We start from the raw sequence: 19,863 nt of genomic DNA, 5'->3' as shown, positions 1-19,863 counted from the left end.
AGCAGATCAAACTTGACAAACTTAGTTCAATTTCCAGACCCACATGAGGGAAGGAGAGTGCTGACACCTATAAACTCCACCTTGGCCTTCACATGCACACATATACACACGTCCCTCTCATATATGTAAAACCATTACAATTATACCTCCAGTTTCCCTCTTACTGATTATAAATAGCTTTTCTTCTGACATCATTCTGAGCTCTAAGACATTAAATTACACACACACACACACTCAAAAACATATACATGCACAGTTGCATACATGCTCAAAATTAAAATGTAAAACTAATAAGAAATACAAATTATGGTGGAATAATATATAGTAGAATATAAATATATAGAATATATGTAGAATATGTATTGTGAAAAGTGGTTAACTGAGGTAACCATCAAATATCAACTTCTGCCCTTCACATGTTTATATACACATACATATATGTAAACATATACATGTGTGAACACATACACACACAGACTCAACAAAAAAGCAGAAAAAACCCATCTGAATATATTTCACAAAGGTTAAAAATTTTAGTTGCATTATTATCAAACAAAGCAATGAAAAAGTATCTGTTCTTGATGAAATGTATCTGTAAAATAAATATTAATGTATATTTTTTTAAAAAAGTATCCCTATATCTAGAAAAATAATACAAAACTCATGGCCATTTTTGCTGCTGACTACCTAGAAATCCTAAGCACCATGTGGGTTATTATGTGAATCTTTCTATTGGAAATATATATTAGCTGTTACTTAACCTACACCCATGTCTAATGTCTGCGAAGTTGTAACAGTTTCTCTTGCTCACCTTCCCCTTTTTAAGTTTCATTGTCCCCTTTTACCTTTTTCTTTAGCTCTTTCCTTGAATACTTACTATTGTCTCATTCCTTTTTTTCTTTTTTCTTTTTCTCTTTTTTCTTTCTTTCTTTTTTTTTTTTTTTTTTTTCCGAGACAGGGTTTCTCTGTGTAGCCCTGGCTGTCCTAGAACTCACTCTGTAGAACAGGCTGGCCTCGAACTCAGAAATCCGCCTGCCTCTGCCTACCAGAGTGCTGGGATTGCAGGTGTGCACCGCCACCTCCTGGCTCTTCTCATTCTTTTAATCAATATAACACTAGGCTATCTTGACTGATCTTTTAAAAAAATATGAGATTTCTACAGATAAATTTGATCTTTTAAGAGAAAATTACATTCAAATAGGACAGAAAAAAGTCAACTCACATTCCATTTATATCACTTATTTGAATAGAAGACTCATTTTTATAAGCCTTAATCAAAATGAGATGGACAAAGCTTGATGTCACACAGAAAAGACTCCTAAGCATTGCTTATGAGTTTTATAATTATTCATGATGTCATTAATAAGAGGAAAGACAAAGTTAAGACTTGATGCACAAAAATAACAATACTCATAAAATTTGCTTAGTCATCAGGCATAATGACATTTTGTTACTTATATGCAAATATTTATTGCTTATTATTGTTTATAATATTTACACACAAAGAAACACTTATCATACCTAGAGAGGGGTCTAGTTTTAACATAAAATTAAAGATCAAAACCAAAATTTTAATGTAAAATGTCATCTGTGATAAGAGCCTGTTAAAAATTTTCTCAGTAAATACAAATAACTTGAGCATCTATAGACAGTTTTAAAACTGCTTTCTTTACTGAATTGCTGATTGTGCATGTAGAACAGAGATTGGAGAATTTATTTGAATAGTGTGCATAATTAGACAATGAAAGAACATTGAACAAATATGAATGTGACTGTGCCCATGCATTTATATCTACATTTCTAAATTAAGTTGTTAAATTCTCAGAAATACAGTGCTTGCATTTGAGGTTTTAAAAACATACAACCTAGTAAAGTATAAGTGAGTGTCTTCCATCTCAAACCTGCCTGACAATGAACTTAGAAGAAATTCATGGTTTTAGTGTATCAGTTACTGAAGTTCTACGCCTAGCCATGATAGAGCAATTGGAGTCTGAGACTTCTAGCAAACAAAAAGAAAACTAAGCAGAATGTATGAAGTCACTGTTTTTAGAAACTGAGAAGCAAGCAGACAAACAAAACCAGGATGTCCCTGTGCTTCCCATCTGGAGACTCGTGCAGGATGAGCATTGCTGGGGGGAGGGAGGGGGGTACTCCTAAGAAAGTACAAGAGTCACACCCAGCTAAGAAAGGAAGACTAGAAGTCATGGAGGCTACGATGTTGGAATCTACAATACAGAAAGGGAAAAGAAAAGAAAAGAGACATCTCTTGACCTACTGATCTCTTCTAAGACACAAACAAATGGAACAGCAGTACTCAGGCCCAGAAAAGAGACACAAAAGTACAAGCTGAACTAGTTTCAGAGCTCATGCAGGTAGAAGAGACATTAAAATTCAAACCAGCAGAGTAGAATGCCTCACCAAAGATCCAGATGTGCAGTAGAAATCTTAGTAAAATACAGCCTTAGAACCAGAACTAATGTAGTCCTAACAAAGCATTAAAAGCAAGCCTCACTCACACATGCTCTTTGGGCAGGAGACATAGCTCAGCACTAGAGTGCTTACCTAGCACCAAAAACAAACAAACAAAAAAAAAGCAAAAACAAAAACAAACAGCCTCCTCTTCAAGTAGTGTATCTATAAGAATACAAGAACAACAGCATCTAACTGGACATAAAAAGGGTTAGACAATAGATGAATCTCAGGAAACAAATACAAATTAGACACCTAGGATTACATCAAATTAAAAAGCTTCTGAGTAAAGAAAATAATCTAGTAAAGAGATGGTCTACAAAGTGGGAGAAACAATGTACAAATTAAACAGCTGAGAAGGATTTACTATCCAGAATACAGAAATTTTCATAAACAGAAGTCAATACAATTTAAGAGGAACAATAGACTCAAATGGGCATTTATCAAAAGCTGGCATACAAATAACCAAATACAGGAAAGTGTTCGGCATCTCTAATTCCCATGAAAACATACATTGAAACTAGATCTCATACCATCTTAGTAAGAACATCTGTAGTCAAAAATATCAAAAAAAAAATGTTAACAAGAAAAAAACCCTTGTGTACTGATGGTAGAAACATACACCTTATAGCTATTATGGAAAAATAAAAAAGTATGGTGATATAACAACTTCATTAAATACAAGGGGAATGATATCAGAAAGATATCTCTCTCTACTTCCATCTTGACTCCACTACAATTTATAATATTTAAGAAATGGAAATAACTTCAGTGCTACTCATGGATAGATGTTGAAAATGTGATACACATGCATATGGGTGGTAACAGCAAGAAAAGGGAAAGTGTAGGAGAAAGCCAGGAATAGGTTGATTCATGGGTAATAAGTTATGGTTGAATGGGAATAAGAAAATCTGGTGTGCTACTACACACTAATACGACTTTATACAGAAACTATTTAAAGGGTTTTTGGTATTTTTACCACAAAGAAATGATAAATGCTTGAGGAAATAAAAAACATTTCAACACATGCCTTATCAAAATGTTATGTGATGCCCCATCATTGTTTCTTTATGTCACCCATAAGCACACTTAAATTTGATTTCAAGGGGAAAACGGCGTAGCATTCTGGGGTATAAAGATTTCTCAGTGGGTACAGTACTTTCTGTGCAAGCCTGAAGACCTGATTTTCTCTTTAATGTCCAACAACCACACAAAAAATCTGGACATGGTGACAAGTGTCTCTAGCCAGTCACTGAGAATGAAGACAAAAGGATTCTAAGAGCCTGCGGCCCAGATTGCCCACTAACAAGATCCAAGTTCAGCAACAGAACTTGGCTCAAAAAGTAACCTGGATAAATGACTGAGAAGAGTATCTTCTTGTCTGATGCCACCCTCTGGGCCCCACACATGTCTGTATGGCAAGTGTCCATGTACATACACATACACATGCACATGCACATGCACATACACATACACATGCACACACAAAAGAGAGACCCACACCAAAATAAGTAAAAAGAAAGAGTAGTCTTTTTCAAAAGAAGAAAAGTCTAGCACTGTGCAATATTAATTCAAAAACAATATAGTTATGATGACTATTAACAAGAGGGAGAACAGATAAAGGCATGTGGACCTGACAAAAATTGCTCAGCTAGAAGGTGAGGCCAAGAATTTGACAAATGAAAGGTTGGAATCCTCAAGAAGAAAAGCAAGAAGCAGCAGCAAGGTTCAAGCAGCCCCCAGACTGAAGGAGGTGGGTGGAGAATTGTTCAGAAATGCTATGGCTTGATTTTTCCTTCAAGAGTGAGGTAAACCATAAGAGACAGGTTCGAAAAACAAACTGAGAACAAGACATAGCGAGACATGTTATCAAACTGCCAAAAACTAACCACAAAATGAAATTTTCAAAGTTAGCAAAAGGAAAATGACATTATAAACAACATAAAAAATAATAAAATTGACAGATCTATTATATACAATGGAATCAACAAGATAATAGGGAAATATCTCTAAATTGCTTAACAAAAAGGACTATCTGTCACCATGGGAACTTATTATCAAACTGCATTTCAAGTAAGGACAAGGAAGCAGATGACATGATTTATCATGAGCAGACCATAAGAAACTATAAATTCTTCCAATGAATGGAGAACTACACTGTCGTGTAAAAGTATGGAATACCTAGGAATGAAAGAGACCAAAACTAGTAGTTATGGAAATGAATTGAAAACATTTGCTCTTGTATTTATACACCCTCACAATAATTGACCCTAAGGAAAATAGTGTCTGTGAATCAATAGGTTTGGTAAAATATGTAAAAAGAGGTGTCTCAATGACAGCCCAAAGGAGTGAAGGTAACCGAGAAGTTCACTGTTGCAAAACCTCTGAATCACTTGAGACAGTATTCAGTGTGTGAGAAAGAAATAATTACATGGAAAATTAGAAACTATGTTTTAAAAAAAATCATTAAAATGTACCCAAACCTATAGGAATCAGCTAATGCTGATTATTGTTATAAAAAAATAAAAACCATAACCTGGAAGTTCAAAATATCAATCTGAGAAAGTTAGCAAAAGGGGGCTTATGGGACTTTCGGGGAGTGGGGGGCTAGAAAAGGGGAAATCATTTGAAATGTAAATAAAAAATTATATCAAATAATAAAAAAAAGTTAGCAAAAGACAAATAACTTAAAAGTTTACAAATAGAATGATAGAAATAAGAGGAAGTTATGAAACTATTTGGACACATACATAAGGTCTGGCTCCTTTTCAAGGGTTAGGACAATTAAACTCTTTCTCCTAGGCTGGATCAAGTTACAAATATTCATCTTTACTAAGGGGATGTTTCTATTCCAAGACATTAAAAAGCTGAACAATTAATACTGTTACTCGGTTTAAGTTAACCATCCTGCTACTCCTGAATTGGCTGCACAACTTGACTGCACACGGCCTGGGACACCAGGCTAACCATTGTCTGTACTCTGGGCCTCACCCTGTATGAACCTCAAGGAAAATAAATCAATGCTCTTAGTACTGCAGTTGGTGTAAATGTTGGTCTTATTCACTTGTTTGTAAAGTCCCTGACCAGTGCCAACATCGTCTCAACACTCCTGTCACAGTGTAGGACATGATAAACAGAAACAAATTAGACTAAGGAGTCTTACGATGGCATGGACTACATTCTTTTCAATCACACTTTGGGTAAAAAGCTGGGCTCTGCATGCAGCTCAAGGGTAGAGTGTCTTAATGTTGGGAAAGACCTGGGATTTAATCCCCAATATCACCATCAACACCAATACCAACACCAATACCAGCATCGACACCACAACAACAATAATCATTAAGAACTGATTTGTGATTGACAATATAGAGTAAATTGCATTATTGATAACATGATAGCTTTAAAAAACCTTTAAAATAAAAATTGATCAATTGTATTTCATCAAAAGTACTTTATTTTCAAGTGTCACTGTTGAGCTGGGTGTGATGGCACATGCCTTTAATGCTCAGCACGTAGAAGGCTGAGGCAGGAGGGAGTTGGATGCCAGCCTACTCTACACAGGGATTTTTCAGGTCAACCAGGGCAATATTGTAAGATGCCATCTGAAAAAATCAAGTGACATTGTTTAAAACAAAAAAAAGTGAAAAACTAGAAGAAAATATTCAGAAGATGTGAGTACAAAAAAGTCTAGCATCCAGACTACATTAAGAGTTCTTAAAACTTCACAAAAAAAGATAATTGAGATTTTTTTTAATAAGCAAATTGTTTTAACAGACACTGCCCAAAAAGATGCCTGAATGTTGAAAATCCCATTTAAAAGTAGTATCAGTCATTGGTGAAATGCAAATTAAACACTAATGAGATACACTACACATGCTACGTTGGTTAATTTAAAATGGCAATACCAAATGTCAGCAGGACGTGGAACAAACGGTATTACCATGGTATGCTGGGAAGAACACAAAATAAGACAACTTTGGAAAACAACTTGTTTCTTACAAAGTTAAATAAGCTATATCACAAATCTAGGTGTTTAAAACACAAATAGAAATACAAGCCCACACAAGTATTTGTACACAAATATTCATAACAGTTTTACGTTTAACAGCCAACGTGTGGAAAAATAGTGGGTTTTTTCCCGTCAGCAGATGATGTAAACAAACTCTGGTACATCCTTATGATTTAAATTTTAAAAAATAAAATAAAAACACTAGTAGACACAGTGATTCTTAGCCTTATGCTGAATAGAATGTGTGCAGTGGTCCCAGGCAGGTGAAACTCATCACTCCAGATTCATATCTGAATGAACATAGGCAAAGGAAACATGCAATCATGTGTTCTGGGATGCTATAAACAGCTCACCTGTGCTTGCAGAATGAACATACTTGTCACAACTAAATAAACATTAAAATAAAAATTAAAATAACTCATTATATGCTAGTCATGTACCAATAAATTTTCATCTTTAAGTTATATATTGTTTTTAAACACATGGTGCAGATTTTTTTTCAAAAAGCAAAAATGTAAAGGTTGTGAAAGAATACTTAAGCTAATACTTTATTTACAATATGTGTGCATATGGGCAGAAGGAGGATATGTTTATTTTGTTTCAAGAATACTTCAACTTGATGTAAACAATTTTGATGAAGTCAAACTTTCCACTGAAGGGTAAGGGGACTAAATGAGATGCTGAGTTGGAGAAAGTCCCATATATAAATAGTCTTATTTATTCCTTCCTTTAATCTGGCAATATATAGAACTGCATATAGAATCTACACTATTCTGTGCCAATGAATGGGCAAAAACTGAGATTTGCAGAATATAATAATTCTTTCCCTTTAGCTGGCAGTATTTTTCTCTAAAAGGGTGGCAGAAGAGATAAAACCTCAAATCTTTAGGATTTTAAAATCCAACAGTTTAGAATTTACTAAAGATGAATTCCAAATTTTGATTCAGGTTTCTGATTTTATACTTAGAATCTAGGGTTTTCATCTTAACCATTTGCAATTCCCAGTTCAGCGGTAGCATTTTTATACATATTTCTTTGGGAAATGGAAATAAAACTACTGTATCTACTAAGGCCCTAATAAGAACTGATTCCTGACCTGTCTTCTTCATATTATGAGCTTCAGGGAAAATGGGTGGTATGGGCCTTATGTCTAGGATAAGGAAGGGATCTACAGAGTTTTGCAGGAGAGCTAAGACACAATTTCATCCTTTGTTATGATAGTCCAAACTCAAGAAAGCATTAATCTTCTACCATAGACAGTAAGAAAGAGAATGAATTCTCCCTGGCTCCAATTTCTATGCTACTAAAACCTTCAGTGGACTGGAAGGCTGATGGCCACCTGCAGAGGAGAATTCAATTAGCATTACTTAGTTCAAATGCTAATTTCAATCAGACACACCCTTACAGAGCCAGAGAGAGTGGCATATAATCAAATTATCTAAGTATTCTGTCCCTGTCAAGTTGTCATGAAATTAATCCTTCCCTTTCCTCCTTTTTTGTGTGTATTTTAACAAATGATCACATCTTTCCCAGAAACATTCCCTTCTTTGGATATCTCTGACACACAAAGATAATTACAATTCAGCATGATAAGATATGCAAAGGAAATCAGCTAAGAGGAAGAATAAATGGTTAAAAAATTAATGTAGCAGAGCCTAAATCAGGTGGCATCTGCTTTTTGAATGAGCAAGTATTTTTTAGAGAATTGTCCAGAAAACACCTTTCAAGAAAAAGGAAAATGTGTTGGATGAACATAGTTGTATCCCATACTTCACATTGTGCTGTTGCTTTTAATATGCACTGTGGCCCCAGAACCTGAAATCCACATTGCCAAAGTTCCTGACAGGATTCCCAAGAGCCATAGCACATACATTGTGCAAGTCTTCTATATGAAATATATGGCCTCCATGTCAGAGTTATTAGAAATGCAAACACAAAAGGAAAACAATAAGAATATGAGAAATGGGAAAGTGGCTGAGTGCTTATGAGCATTTACTGCTCTCACAGAAGATCTAGGTTCAGTTCCCAGTATCCGAACAGTAGCTCACAACCATCTATAACTCCACTTCCAGGGGATCTAATCTCCTCTTTGGCCTCTGTGGACACCAGGCATACACATGTTGCACATATACGCATGCAGGCAAAAACCTCACACACATTTCAAAAATGTTATCCCAAGAAATATTAATGAGGGTATTCCAAATGCTGACTGTAAAATGATGTCACAGTGCTTTCTTCCCATAGATGACCAAAAATGTGTTATAGCTCTCTTGGCAAAAGTTAAGCAATATACATTTTTTCCTACGTCAAATATGTGTATGAGTATGGATGATACATGCATACTCATACATATATTTGTATGAGTATTTGTATGAGTATGAGATCAAAGTAATTAAAATCAATTAAGAATTATATGCAAGTTAACGCTCTAAGAAAACTCTATGTTCCATACGAAAATTAGACAATTACTTGAGAACTCCAGAGTACTGAAAAATTGCAATGTGGTTTTACTATGACAATATTAGATTCCAGACTGTGGTAGAAATAAGTCCTTGTTTTAAAAATAGTATTTCAAGTCTAATTAAAAATTTAATGTTTACATTTTTATTATAGTATCTTATTAATTTTTTGATAACTTCATACATGCATAAAGCGTAATCATGCCCCCTCACTCCTCCCACCCCACCCCTCCTTTCATTTCTCCCTCCCAACTTCATGTCATTACCCACTTTTTAAAAATATTTATTTACTTATTTATTTATTATATGTAAGTACACAGTGTCTTCAGACACACCAGAGGAGGGCATCAGATCTCGTTATGGATGGTTATAAGCCACCATACGGTTGCTGGGATTTGAACTCAGGACCTTTGGAAGAGCAGTCAGTGCTCTTAACCGCTGAGCCATCTCTTCAGCCCCATTATCCACTTTTTTTAATAACCCACCAAGTCTGATTTGTGCTACCCATGGTTATGGAGTTATTCTCCAGAGCATGGCTGCTTTACCAGGAACCATGACCCTAAAGAAAACTGACTTTCTCTACAAACCTGCCCACTGTTAGGAGACCTTGCCTCATTTGTTTTTGTGCAGGCAACTACAGTCCCTGTGAGACTATGGGTGCAGTGACCTTGTTACATCTAGAAGATACTGTTTTGCTTTGGTCCTCCCTGACTCTGACTCTTTACATCATTTGAATTCCTGTTCCATAATGTTCCCTGGCTAAGTCCACCCAGTATACTGACTCTATATGTACCCAGTGCAAGTATCTGTGTTATCTGTCCACTGCACTAAAAACTACCTCTGATGAGGTCTAAGGGTTTCACTAATATATGGGTGAGAGATACAAATGTAAAAAGCCAATTGACATTATTCCCATTTAGTAAAGTAATGGTGGTAGGTTTAGCTTGGAGCATACGACCTTCCCAACAATGTGTTCTTGGCCGTATTTATGGTACTAGGCTTGAGTTTTCTCCTGTGGAGCTGACCATAAATTGGTTACTGTTCAGTTACTATTGCACCCATGGGCATATTTTTCCATGCTGATCATTATTTTAGCTCTAAGAGTTCACAGCTGCATAAGATTGTTGATAACTTTTTTCCCTAGCTCTGCATATCATTTTCAAATATTATGAAAGCCACCCAGCAGGGGAAAACTGCCTGGACTGTATCAATTTGATTTCTCCATGTCCTATAAAAATACCATGTAAGAAGAGAGAATGCCAAATGGAAACCTACTATTTTGTCATATAAATATATATGCTTATATATTTGCTTGCATTTATATATGTATATATATGCTTATATATTTGCTTACATATGTGTGTGTGTGTGTTTGTTTGATTGCAGTTGCCCTTCACATGGAATAATGCTCATCTCAGAATAATACTCATAGGTCACCAAATCAAAAGTCCATTGCCATGTATGAGTTTCTTGCAACAAAGTTGTTCAAGTGTGCCATTGCTCTTGGTTGCCCACCAAAACTTGATAAGTCTATATTACTAAAATAGTGGTTTTAAAATCCCTAAGAGATGTTTTTGCCTTATGGAAATTTTTTTCAGAGAATATATGGTAATGTTGACTACGATTTAGCTCGTCATAAATAGGATGGGTTTTCACAAATGTACTGTGAACATCCAGTTAATAGGGTTGATGGTTGCATGTGTATCTCACAAAGAAACACAATTTTTACTTTAAATCATGATGGGTTTGGGGTATTTTACATCTCTTTAGTATTAAAAATGTAAAGGAGGATTAGTGTGACCAAGGTTCAGGGGTAAACTGACACACCTGGGTTAAGTAATTAAAACCAGCACATTTGATATTCTGAGAAAACCTGTTATGCCAAGCGCATTGTCTCCCCATAACGTTGTTTTTTATCCAACCTAGCTCTCATGTATGCGAGCATTTTTGGGAATGTTTCTGCAATTATTCAAAGACTGTACTCGGGAACTGCCAGGTACCACATGCAGATGCTGAGAGTAAAAGAGTTCATTCGCTTCCACCAAATCCCCAACCCTCTGAGGCAACGGCTCGAGGAGTATTTCCAGCATGCATGGACTTACACGAACGGCATTGACATGAACATGGTAAGTATTTCTGTTTCCCCAAAAAGAGGCTCCGCAGGCATTACAGCTATAGCGAAATGGAAGGCCAGTCTCACCAGCTTTGAGCTCTGTGCTTTTGTTTCCTCCTCTTGGATGTTTATTTTTCTTCCCTGGAGATAGTGTCTCATTCTCAATTCATGGCATTGCATGGTGCTATATCTAGTTATACTGTGTGGCAAAGGCATTATAACATGATGCAAACTGATATAACTATGTGTCACAGAGTTCCCACCTCCAATTAAAGGACACATTGTCTTAGCTAAAACTCAGGCCTTCGTGGTACCGCCTGGTTATAAACAAACAAACAGACAAACAAACAAACAAACAAACAACATAGCTGAATCCGTGTGCAATTTGATTTATAAAATGAGCTGGGACAATTCTTTCAACCCTAAGCAGAAATCCTAAAAAATTAACACTTTTTTGAATACTTGTAGGAAAGATTAGAGATTTTAAATATGTAAAAAAAAAAAAGGAAGTTTCATGCTTCCCTTTACAATTAATTATATTCCATTTCAGTATCCTTTGTTTAATGGCTCTTTCTGCGGAAGAGGGAGAACAAACAAATTACAATTTTAAAAACAGAGAAGAACACTTTTTACAAATACCTCCTGAAACACTGCACAAAAGTCAGCATAGTTAAGATGAATGGTGCTGAAGAGCTCTTTTTAGGATTGAGAGGGTGGTTCCCATTATTTTCCTTGCTATTTGTCTTTGGAGACCCAGTGCTACAGATAAACTATGCAGCAAAGCCAAACCCCACTACATACTACAGAGCTATAGGAAAAGACAGAACTGTGGCGCATCTCCATGGCACTCCTCTGTTCTGAAAATTCTTCTGAAAACACATCATTCATATCTAATAATTCCATTGATTACACAATGTCATTTTTGTGGGAGTGTATATGTATAGTTTAGATTGCTATTTTCCATTTGACCAGAGTTGTTCTAACAAACAGACAATGGATCAAAATAAGAAATCATGGGGAAGGTCATGGAGCAATTACTGCCAACTGAAAGACAAGTCTATATAGAGATAATTTTATCATAGCTGCATGTGATTTTTCGACTGAGAGATAAAATCATATTATCATAAAAATTTTAATTTGAAGGAATAAATGAGCAAGCACATTTTAGCCAAAAAATGGAGTTCAAATCCATGAGCTGTTATTTTCAATTGTTCCAAGTTCCATGGTAAAAACTCCACTTTAATAAATTAATCTCCTATGAGATTATTTTAGTCTTGCAAGAAAGAACACCTATATATATATTGGCTGCTTTTATAAACTGTTATTGTGATTGTTTAATGAAGATACCAGCATTCAAAACCACTGGGGAATTTCTAGCGCTGGGCTGGCTAAAGCAGTGTCAAGAACTTATAATTTAAATATGTGTCACTCAGTTTTATTGTTCCATACTGCCAGAGTATTTCAATAACAGTAGTAAAGCGATCATCTATTTTACCTTCCTTCTCCATCAAATCTAGATCTATGACCATTTTTGTGATAAAATATTTTGTGACGATTTACCTGTCATTGTTTGACTCTATTACCTATAAATATGGTTTATATACCCCTTGCCTATTTACAATGTACTTATGAAAGATTTATCTCTTTCCTGTCTGCTTCACACCTTAACACACGGAATCACAACACCCACCGGTAAGAACAGGAGGTATTTATATCCAATTTAATTCTCGTGTAAACTGTGGAGAATACCCTTGTTATCTGTCAGGGATAGAGCTTGTTAAATGATTTCCAGTGTTAGGTCTGACTTTTTTTTTCTGCATGATGTAGCAGAGGAGATTCAAAGCAAGAAGCTGGGGAAGATAATAGGGTCGAGGCCAAGTACAGAAGAGATAAATCTCCATTTTAGTAACAACTTGACCTCCAATAATGTTTATGTACAGTTTCCTACTCCCCACAAAAATTTACCTCTCTGCCCCCATTCCTACACGGTTAGAGGTTATGGGTATACGGTTTGCATTAGATAATTGTCATAAAGAAAATTCATTCTCTTTCATCATCCTCTTTTCATGATGTAGGTGCTTTCTCTTCTAATCATCTGCATGCCAGTATTACATGATCCTGGAGCGGGTACGCTCTAAGCCATGTGCCGCTGAGACTTGCATGTGGTTTTGAGAACTTGACTTTGCACGAACTTCTTGTTTGTACATGGTGTCTACATTTTCATTTTGTGACTGCAAAGTGAGTAAAAGAATAAAAAGAAAAGAAAAGAAACTCAATGCAAGATAACTCGGAACAGCACATAGAAGATGTTGTGTATTGTTAAGCACGATGTGTTAAACAAAGCTGATTGCGGAAAGCAAATGTATATTAGACTGTTGAGAGGTTAAAAAAAAAAAAAAGGACTTTTTTTTTAACCTCCAAAACCACACTGTTAAAGATTCTTGTGTCTTGTCAAATTATTGTTGGTAAAATTATAATTTAATAACAGTTGAAATTACCTAGTTTGTGTACTGTGATACATAAAACTACATCAAACTGTTGTATTTCACATCAACATTCCATATTATTTCATTTAAGTATAAACTTAAATATAATTTTTCATGAGACATTTCAGGTCATTTTTTACTGTTCAGTCATTTTCAAATGAAGTAAAGTTTCCAAACACATAGTTAATTTGCCTAAAATTATTTCACTATCTAAACATTTGATTGCTTAGCAGATCACCAAAACAGGAAATAATTGACCTAAAAAATGGGGCCATATTCCTTAGTCCTCCTATCTTTTACTTTTCATATGCATTATTGCCAGAATGTTCCAGAATGGAAAAAAATTATGGATTCCCTTTCATTTGAATCAAAATAGCCAGAGTGCAATAGGAAAGGATCACATAAAGAAAGGTAGTAAAAAAGGATGTGTTCTTCAGAGTCTGGCTTTAACTTGGGGACTGTACAATTGTCTCAAGTATGTGAACAGATTAACTTCTGACAATATTTTTCTTCTGCATCCAGACACTGGACCAGTTAGCAATAAGGAGATGTTTTCTCAAGTTAGACCTAATAGTATTTCAATGAATGTCCCCAAGTCAAAGCCATCTCTTGATCCAGTTTAAACTTTCTGGTTAGCCAACATTATTTTAGCATGAATGCTACCAAAAGAAATGAAAACTGTCTTGTGTGTAAGAACCCAGTAAACTCAGATCACACTAAAGAGCAAGGCTTGAATGGAGAATAGCTCTGATGGTCCACCTGTCCGCTATCACATCAGGAAGTAAACGCTATAATTTTAATATTTAAGATTATGTACATTTAGTGGAGGATTTTTTGCTTTCCCTAAAATTCATGCTACCACAACAATCAGCAAATGGCTGAAAAACAGGAAAAAAAATCATAAGACCTTGGCGCTTATTCTTAGCCTGCCACCATTCTTGTGCAATTCACTTAATCTTTCTGTAGCTTCAATAAACTGGCCGCTTGTAAACGTTGTAAAGACACCTGTATTCAAATATAACATGTGCTTCATAATCTGTCTGCCGCCCATGCCTGCCCTTCCCTGTGGGGAGCATCTGAGCCTTCCTTATGGAAAATCATCGAATGTTGTTCAGATGCCCATCTACTAAGTGGATATTAGAATTGTCCATTGTAGAGAACACAATTCCAGGAAACGCACGCAGGCGATCAAGACCAAACACGCTGAATTATTCGATCCAGGGACATCTTTATTTAGTTGATTTTAGGATGGGCAGGATGGATAAAGATAAGTAGATTTTTGTTAGGATTGCTTAATGAAGGAAATTTTGAGATGGGAATAGAAAGTATCTGAACTAATAGCATAGATAAGAAATAAAAGTGAACAGATAAAAATCACTTTGAACACAGGTAGGAAGAAAAATTAATATAGGGGTGAGGAAGACCCTGCAGGTATCCAGGCAGGGAGGTAAGCCAGGCAGAGATAGGAATAAAAACCAGGTGCAGTTTGACTTCATCAACCTATATCAGTCATCAAGGGAGTCTAATAACAGGAGGTTTATTCCACTGTGCTTAAGCCCAGTATATAAAAAACAATTCTGGCACAATAAAATCCCTGTGTATGAAGAAGCAGCATAATTATATTGAAACTCAATTCATGATACATATCACTTCTTCTAGAGAATAAGTTCTAGAGATATGCTACCTGCCCTAGTTTAAGGACTTAAGGGTCTGGCCTGTCCTTAATCATACAGATAACATAAATGTCATTTGTGCTATGAGTTTGTGTGTCTGAGCTTGGGTGATTCTCTGGGTATTAGGATCATTTAGATTACTAGCCACCTCTGGTCTTGTTGGTAGAGGCTTGATATGGCCTGACCCAACAGATAATGCAGATCACAAAGCTAAGAATAACTTCCAATTCTTAGCTTTCTCGTGGAAGACCAGATTTTTCATCTCTCTCATTGGAAAGACAACACTGTGTGCTTAACGTTCCTGCTTTCCCTGGAGATCTGTGGCCATAAGTATCTTTGTGCTGTGCTCCCAATAAGGGGGCATGATGACTTTCGGGAGTAAGGGAGGAAAGTCCCCAGCACTATGCTACATAGTCTAACCTCCCGCATTAACTACACTCTAGATGAGGGAGAAGAGGGTGAGGATGGAAAAGCAGAGCTGGACACACAGAGGCTTTGAATGTTTCAAAGAAGAGCCAGCCTCACAGGCTGAACATTTTTCCAAACACAGTGATATTCTGTGTGTTGTGGTAAATCTCCAACTCAAAAGACCCAGTTAAAGAAATCACAACTCAATTAGTTGGAATACAAGCTACACGCCTAGATTGGGCAGATCTACCACTACACTGCTTTATTCCCATCTATGAGATCCCATATAACTTGCGGTTTCTCCAAGACACATGCTTTTCTCAATTCTCCTTCTACCTCCTCTTCCTCCCTTCCTTCTCCTCCTCCTCCCTTCTCTGTCATCCTTGTGTCTCCTCCTTCAATCCCCTTTCCTCCTCTCTCCCTTCTCCCCCAAAAACTTTTCAGCTCCCCCTTCCCTCATACTGCCCAATCACTGGTTCTAGCCTTTATTTGAGAAGTTAAGGTGGGGAAAAGATTCACAAGGCACCTGTGTGATTAACTCCTCATCTGCAGCTCCTCCCAGGAGTGGAATTAGCATCAAAATACAAGACCAGGGCTATCCACAACACTGTGTGGCATAGCATGCTTATTAAAAGATGTAACATGTAAAACAAGGTAAAACAACAGCTAAAAAAAATAAGACTATTTAAATCAGAATAGAGACCCTTATTTCCTGGGACTGGTGTGATTTGTTTTTCTTCTTGTTCTTCAAGAGAGTTTCTCTCTGTAGCCCTGGCTATCCTAGAACTCACTTTGTAGACCAGGCTGGCCTTAAGCTCAGGCATTTCCTGCCTCTGCCTCTGGAGTGCTATTTTAAAGGCAAGCTCTACCACCCATCTGGGACTAGTGTTGTTTTTAAGAGATATATTTAATCAAATATGTTCCTTATGTTCCTTATTTTCATTGCTCTTCTAGTTTTTCAATAACATGGCAGAGTAGCCTCTAGTACTAGTATTGAAGTGACCTTGCATCATCATCAAATTGTACTCAAGGCAAATCCCATTTGGAGCATGAGGAAGGTCAACCAGTCAGTCTCAAAAACATGAAGACGTGCGTTCAATCCCTATAACACATTTTAAAAGAAAAAGAAAAAGGTAGTGAATGATTCCTACTTATGACTCCAGCACAGGTAGACTCTCCAGCCAGCTGGCTCAGTCTACTAGGTCTCTAATTCAAGGCCAATTAGAGAGCCCTATCTCAATAAACCAAGTGGGCAGTAGCTGCAGGCTGACCTACAAGTTTAACCTCTGATCTCCAAAAGCACGAGCACACATGTGCATTCCTTCCTGCAATGCACACGCACAAACACGCCGAGATAAAACCATCATTATGTACCATTATTTAAATAATTTCACAAGTGATAGACTTTAATGTTCAGATCATATATTTTTTGACAAATCACAGTGCAGTGCAATAGTGGGAACCTGCACTTGCACTCATTACTAAGTCCTTTACAATAAACCCTGTCACCAATGTAAAAGAAAAGCTTTAAAATAGTGTAGCAAAACTTCAGGTCTACATTTTTAATCCTCTTAACTTTCATTAAAAAAACGGTTTTTTGTAATCACAGTCAATGAACAACATTTTGTTGATCAATAACATGGAACATAACAAAGCTGTTTAAAACAGTGTCTGCACATCTGATTAATCCATTTAAAAGGAGTTATAGTTTGGCAACTACTTGCAAATACATGATCATAGAACTGGTGAAAATCTTTTTGTTTCCTATAAATAAATGCCAGGTTGTCGTTTTGGAGTTGAGGACCATACATAACATTGCAAACTGCACTAACAGTAATACTTTATGGTCGGTGAGATAGCTTAGTGTATAAACGCATTTGCTGCCAAACCTGGTGAGTACCCATAAAACACTGGCCCTACACACGTGACCCATGTAGTGGAAGGAGCAAAGCAACTCCCAAGACTTCTCTGACTTCCACGGGTGTCCTATAAAGTGCACACATGAATACACACACACATGAATAACTTAAATATTTTAAAGGTAATGTCATGTGCATGATGGTTAATCAGTCTGCAGAAATTTCCTATCTCTGCAAAAAGGGTAGATTATAACCTTGTACTGAGAAGGATATTAGTATGCAAGTTTTGTCTCTCTTCAACCCCTTCTGTAGCAGGCCCCCGGGCCACATATACTTTTAAAAGGGTTAAGTTCATCTGCCCATCCTATGCTTCATACTCAAAACCTCTTTAAAGTACCACCATAGAACAGCAAAACAAACAATAATAACAAATAACAAAAGCATCAGAAACTCCCTGACATGAACACTAGAAAGCATTAAACAGGTGTCTGATGTGGGTGACAAATCACTCCGTCATCTTTAAAATTGATGGCAGTCATGGAAGAATGACTTATCTACAGCTTATCTACATTATCTACGTAAATACATGCCCACCGCTGTGCAGTGAGCATTTACTCTCACCCACTCCACCCCATGTAGCACTAGCTGTCCCTGAATTCTTCGTGTAGACCAGACTGGCCTTGAATTCAAGGATCTGTTTCTGCCTCCTGAGTGCTGGGATTACAGGTGTGTGTGCCACTACATCCAACTTATTTAGCAGTTTTTGACCCAAGGGATGAAAAGAGAGCTTGCCCTAGGGCTTTAAACAGATCAATGACTAACTGAAGAGACGTCGCGGAGGCTTCACTTGCTCCATGTAGTGCTAATGTTCCTCTGACAGCGATAGAGAGCAAAAATGATGTCTTCATTTGTTTTCCAACTCCTTAAAATAATGACCCTGTTTGAACAGGGCCCTTGAGTGTAGTTCCTGATGCAGAGGGAGTGACACGTTATAAAACACTTTCTCTGGTAAGTTAGCAAGAGGCAGAATCATTCAAACCCAATTCAGTTTCCTGTTCTATTATCAACACAGGTTAAGCCAATAAAAAAAGAGAAGGGAAACAGAAAAACAGAACTGTGGCACAGCCTCCAGAGACTTGAACAACACCTGAGTGGATAGAGAACACAGGAAAGGCACACACACCACACCGAAAGCTGGGATCCAACGACTCTCTGCTGGAGAAACCACAGCGCCCTGAGGCTCAGCGCGTTCTGTAGAGCTGAGCAGAAAAGCAGGGTTATTGTTCATAGTTGAACACGGAGACAGGGTTAGATACAGATAAGCAAAGAAGCGGGGCTTATTTATGGAATATAACTGCATCAAAAGAATAGGTTCAGCTAATTTCACTCGCAGCAGCCTCTCCAAGGGGGGCAGTCTTCAGGCTGGAACATGAAGGGAGAGAGAGAGTTATGGTGGACATTTTCTACACACGCTATCAGCAAACACACAGGGAACAAGAGGGAAGCCTGCCATTTCTCTCTGAGCATCACTCTGGGGAGTGTGTAAGCTTCACCATTTTCTCTATTGGTCTGGTCCCACCTCAGCAGCTCACACTCACTCAAGGACCCATTCCCTAGGGCTTCTTTCACGGGCCACTCCCTACACGTAGTTCATGGAACTCGATAATAAAATAGTCTTTGGAAATATTATTTTAGATCTCTTTAAGATAAATACTAGAAAAACACAGCATTTCTCTAATTCATATCATCCTCAATGTCCCCCGGGGCGAGGGTGTGTGTGTGTGTGTGTGGAAAAAAAAAAAAAAGCCTGCTATTCTCTTCCATGAAAAACAGATCAGTGTACTGGGAATTGTTATTAACAAATATGTGCATGTTCTACCTAATATGTTAGGCTTTATTCTTTACCAATTTAAGGATGAAAATAAGCAGAAACAATTCACCCAACCATCTTATTACATAAAGATAAGAAAATAATGACACAGAATTTTCAAATTGTTGACATTGTTTTTATGTGAATGCGTTGATTGTAAAAGTGCAGAATAATTACATCTTTCATGATAGATATGCCTCAATGTGTATTTTAGTTAGTGTCATGACTCCTAATAGTAAGGCAGGTCACACCACCACTACCACCATCACCACAACCACCACCAACACCAGAATTTTATGTTTTGACTGTGATCCTGAGAGAGAAGTTCTTCATTCCAGCTGGTGGAGTTTTGATACTATGCTAAGATACTTTTATTTATGTTGTAGTTCATCTTGCCCTTTCTGCTGGTAATCTTTACAAATAGAGATGTTCTACAATGCTCACAGAAGAAGAAAACTATGTCTGTGTTTAAGAACAGCTGTAATAGAAGATGTGGTTATTTTATGTGAACACAAAG

The 19,863-nt window shown here is 36.8% G+C and overlaps 1 protein-coding gene across 2 annotated transcripts in view; it reads left to right on the top strand.

Annotated features, from left to right (window-relative positions):
* The window catches only part of Kcnh7 (potassium voltage-gated channel subfamily H member 7), a 476,252-nt gene that overhangs the window by 400,416 nt on the left and 55,973 nt on the right, over positions 1-19,863 (top strand). For both annotated transcript variants that reach the window (XM_052181144.1, XM_052181143.1), the window contains exon 9: positions 10,864-11,063. In XM_052181144.1, the coding sequence (XP_052037104.1) occupies positions 10,864-11,063 (200 nt within the window). The remainder of the gene's footprint in view (positions 1-10,863; positions 11,064-19,863) is intronic.

This window comes from Apodemus sylvaticus, chromosome 5, assembly GCF_947179515.1.
Source record: "Apodemus sylvaticus chromosome 5, mApoSyl1.1, whole genome shotgun sequence".
In the NCBI taxonomy this organism is placed as follows: Eukaryota; Metazoa; Chordata; class Mammalia; order Rodentia; family Muridae; genus Apodemus; species Apodemus sylvaticus.
The sequence above is the reverse complement of the archived record's forward strand: the minus strand, read 5'-3'. Positions and strand labels throughout refer to the sequence as shown.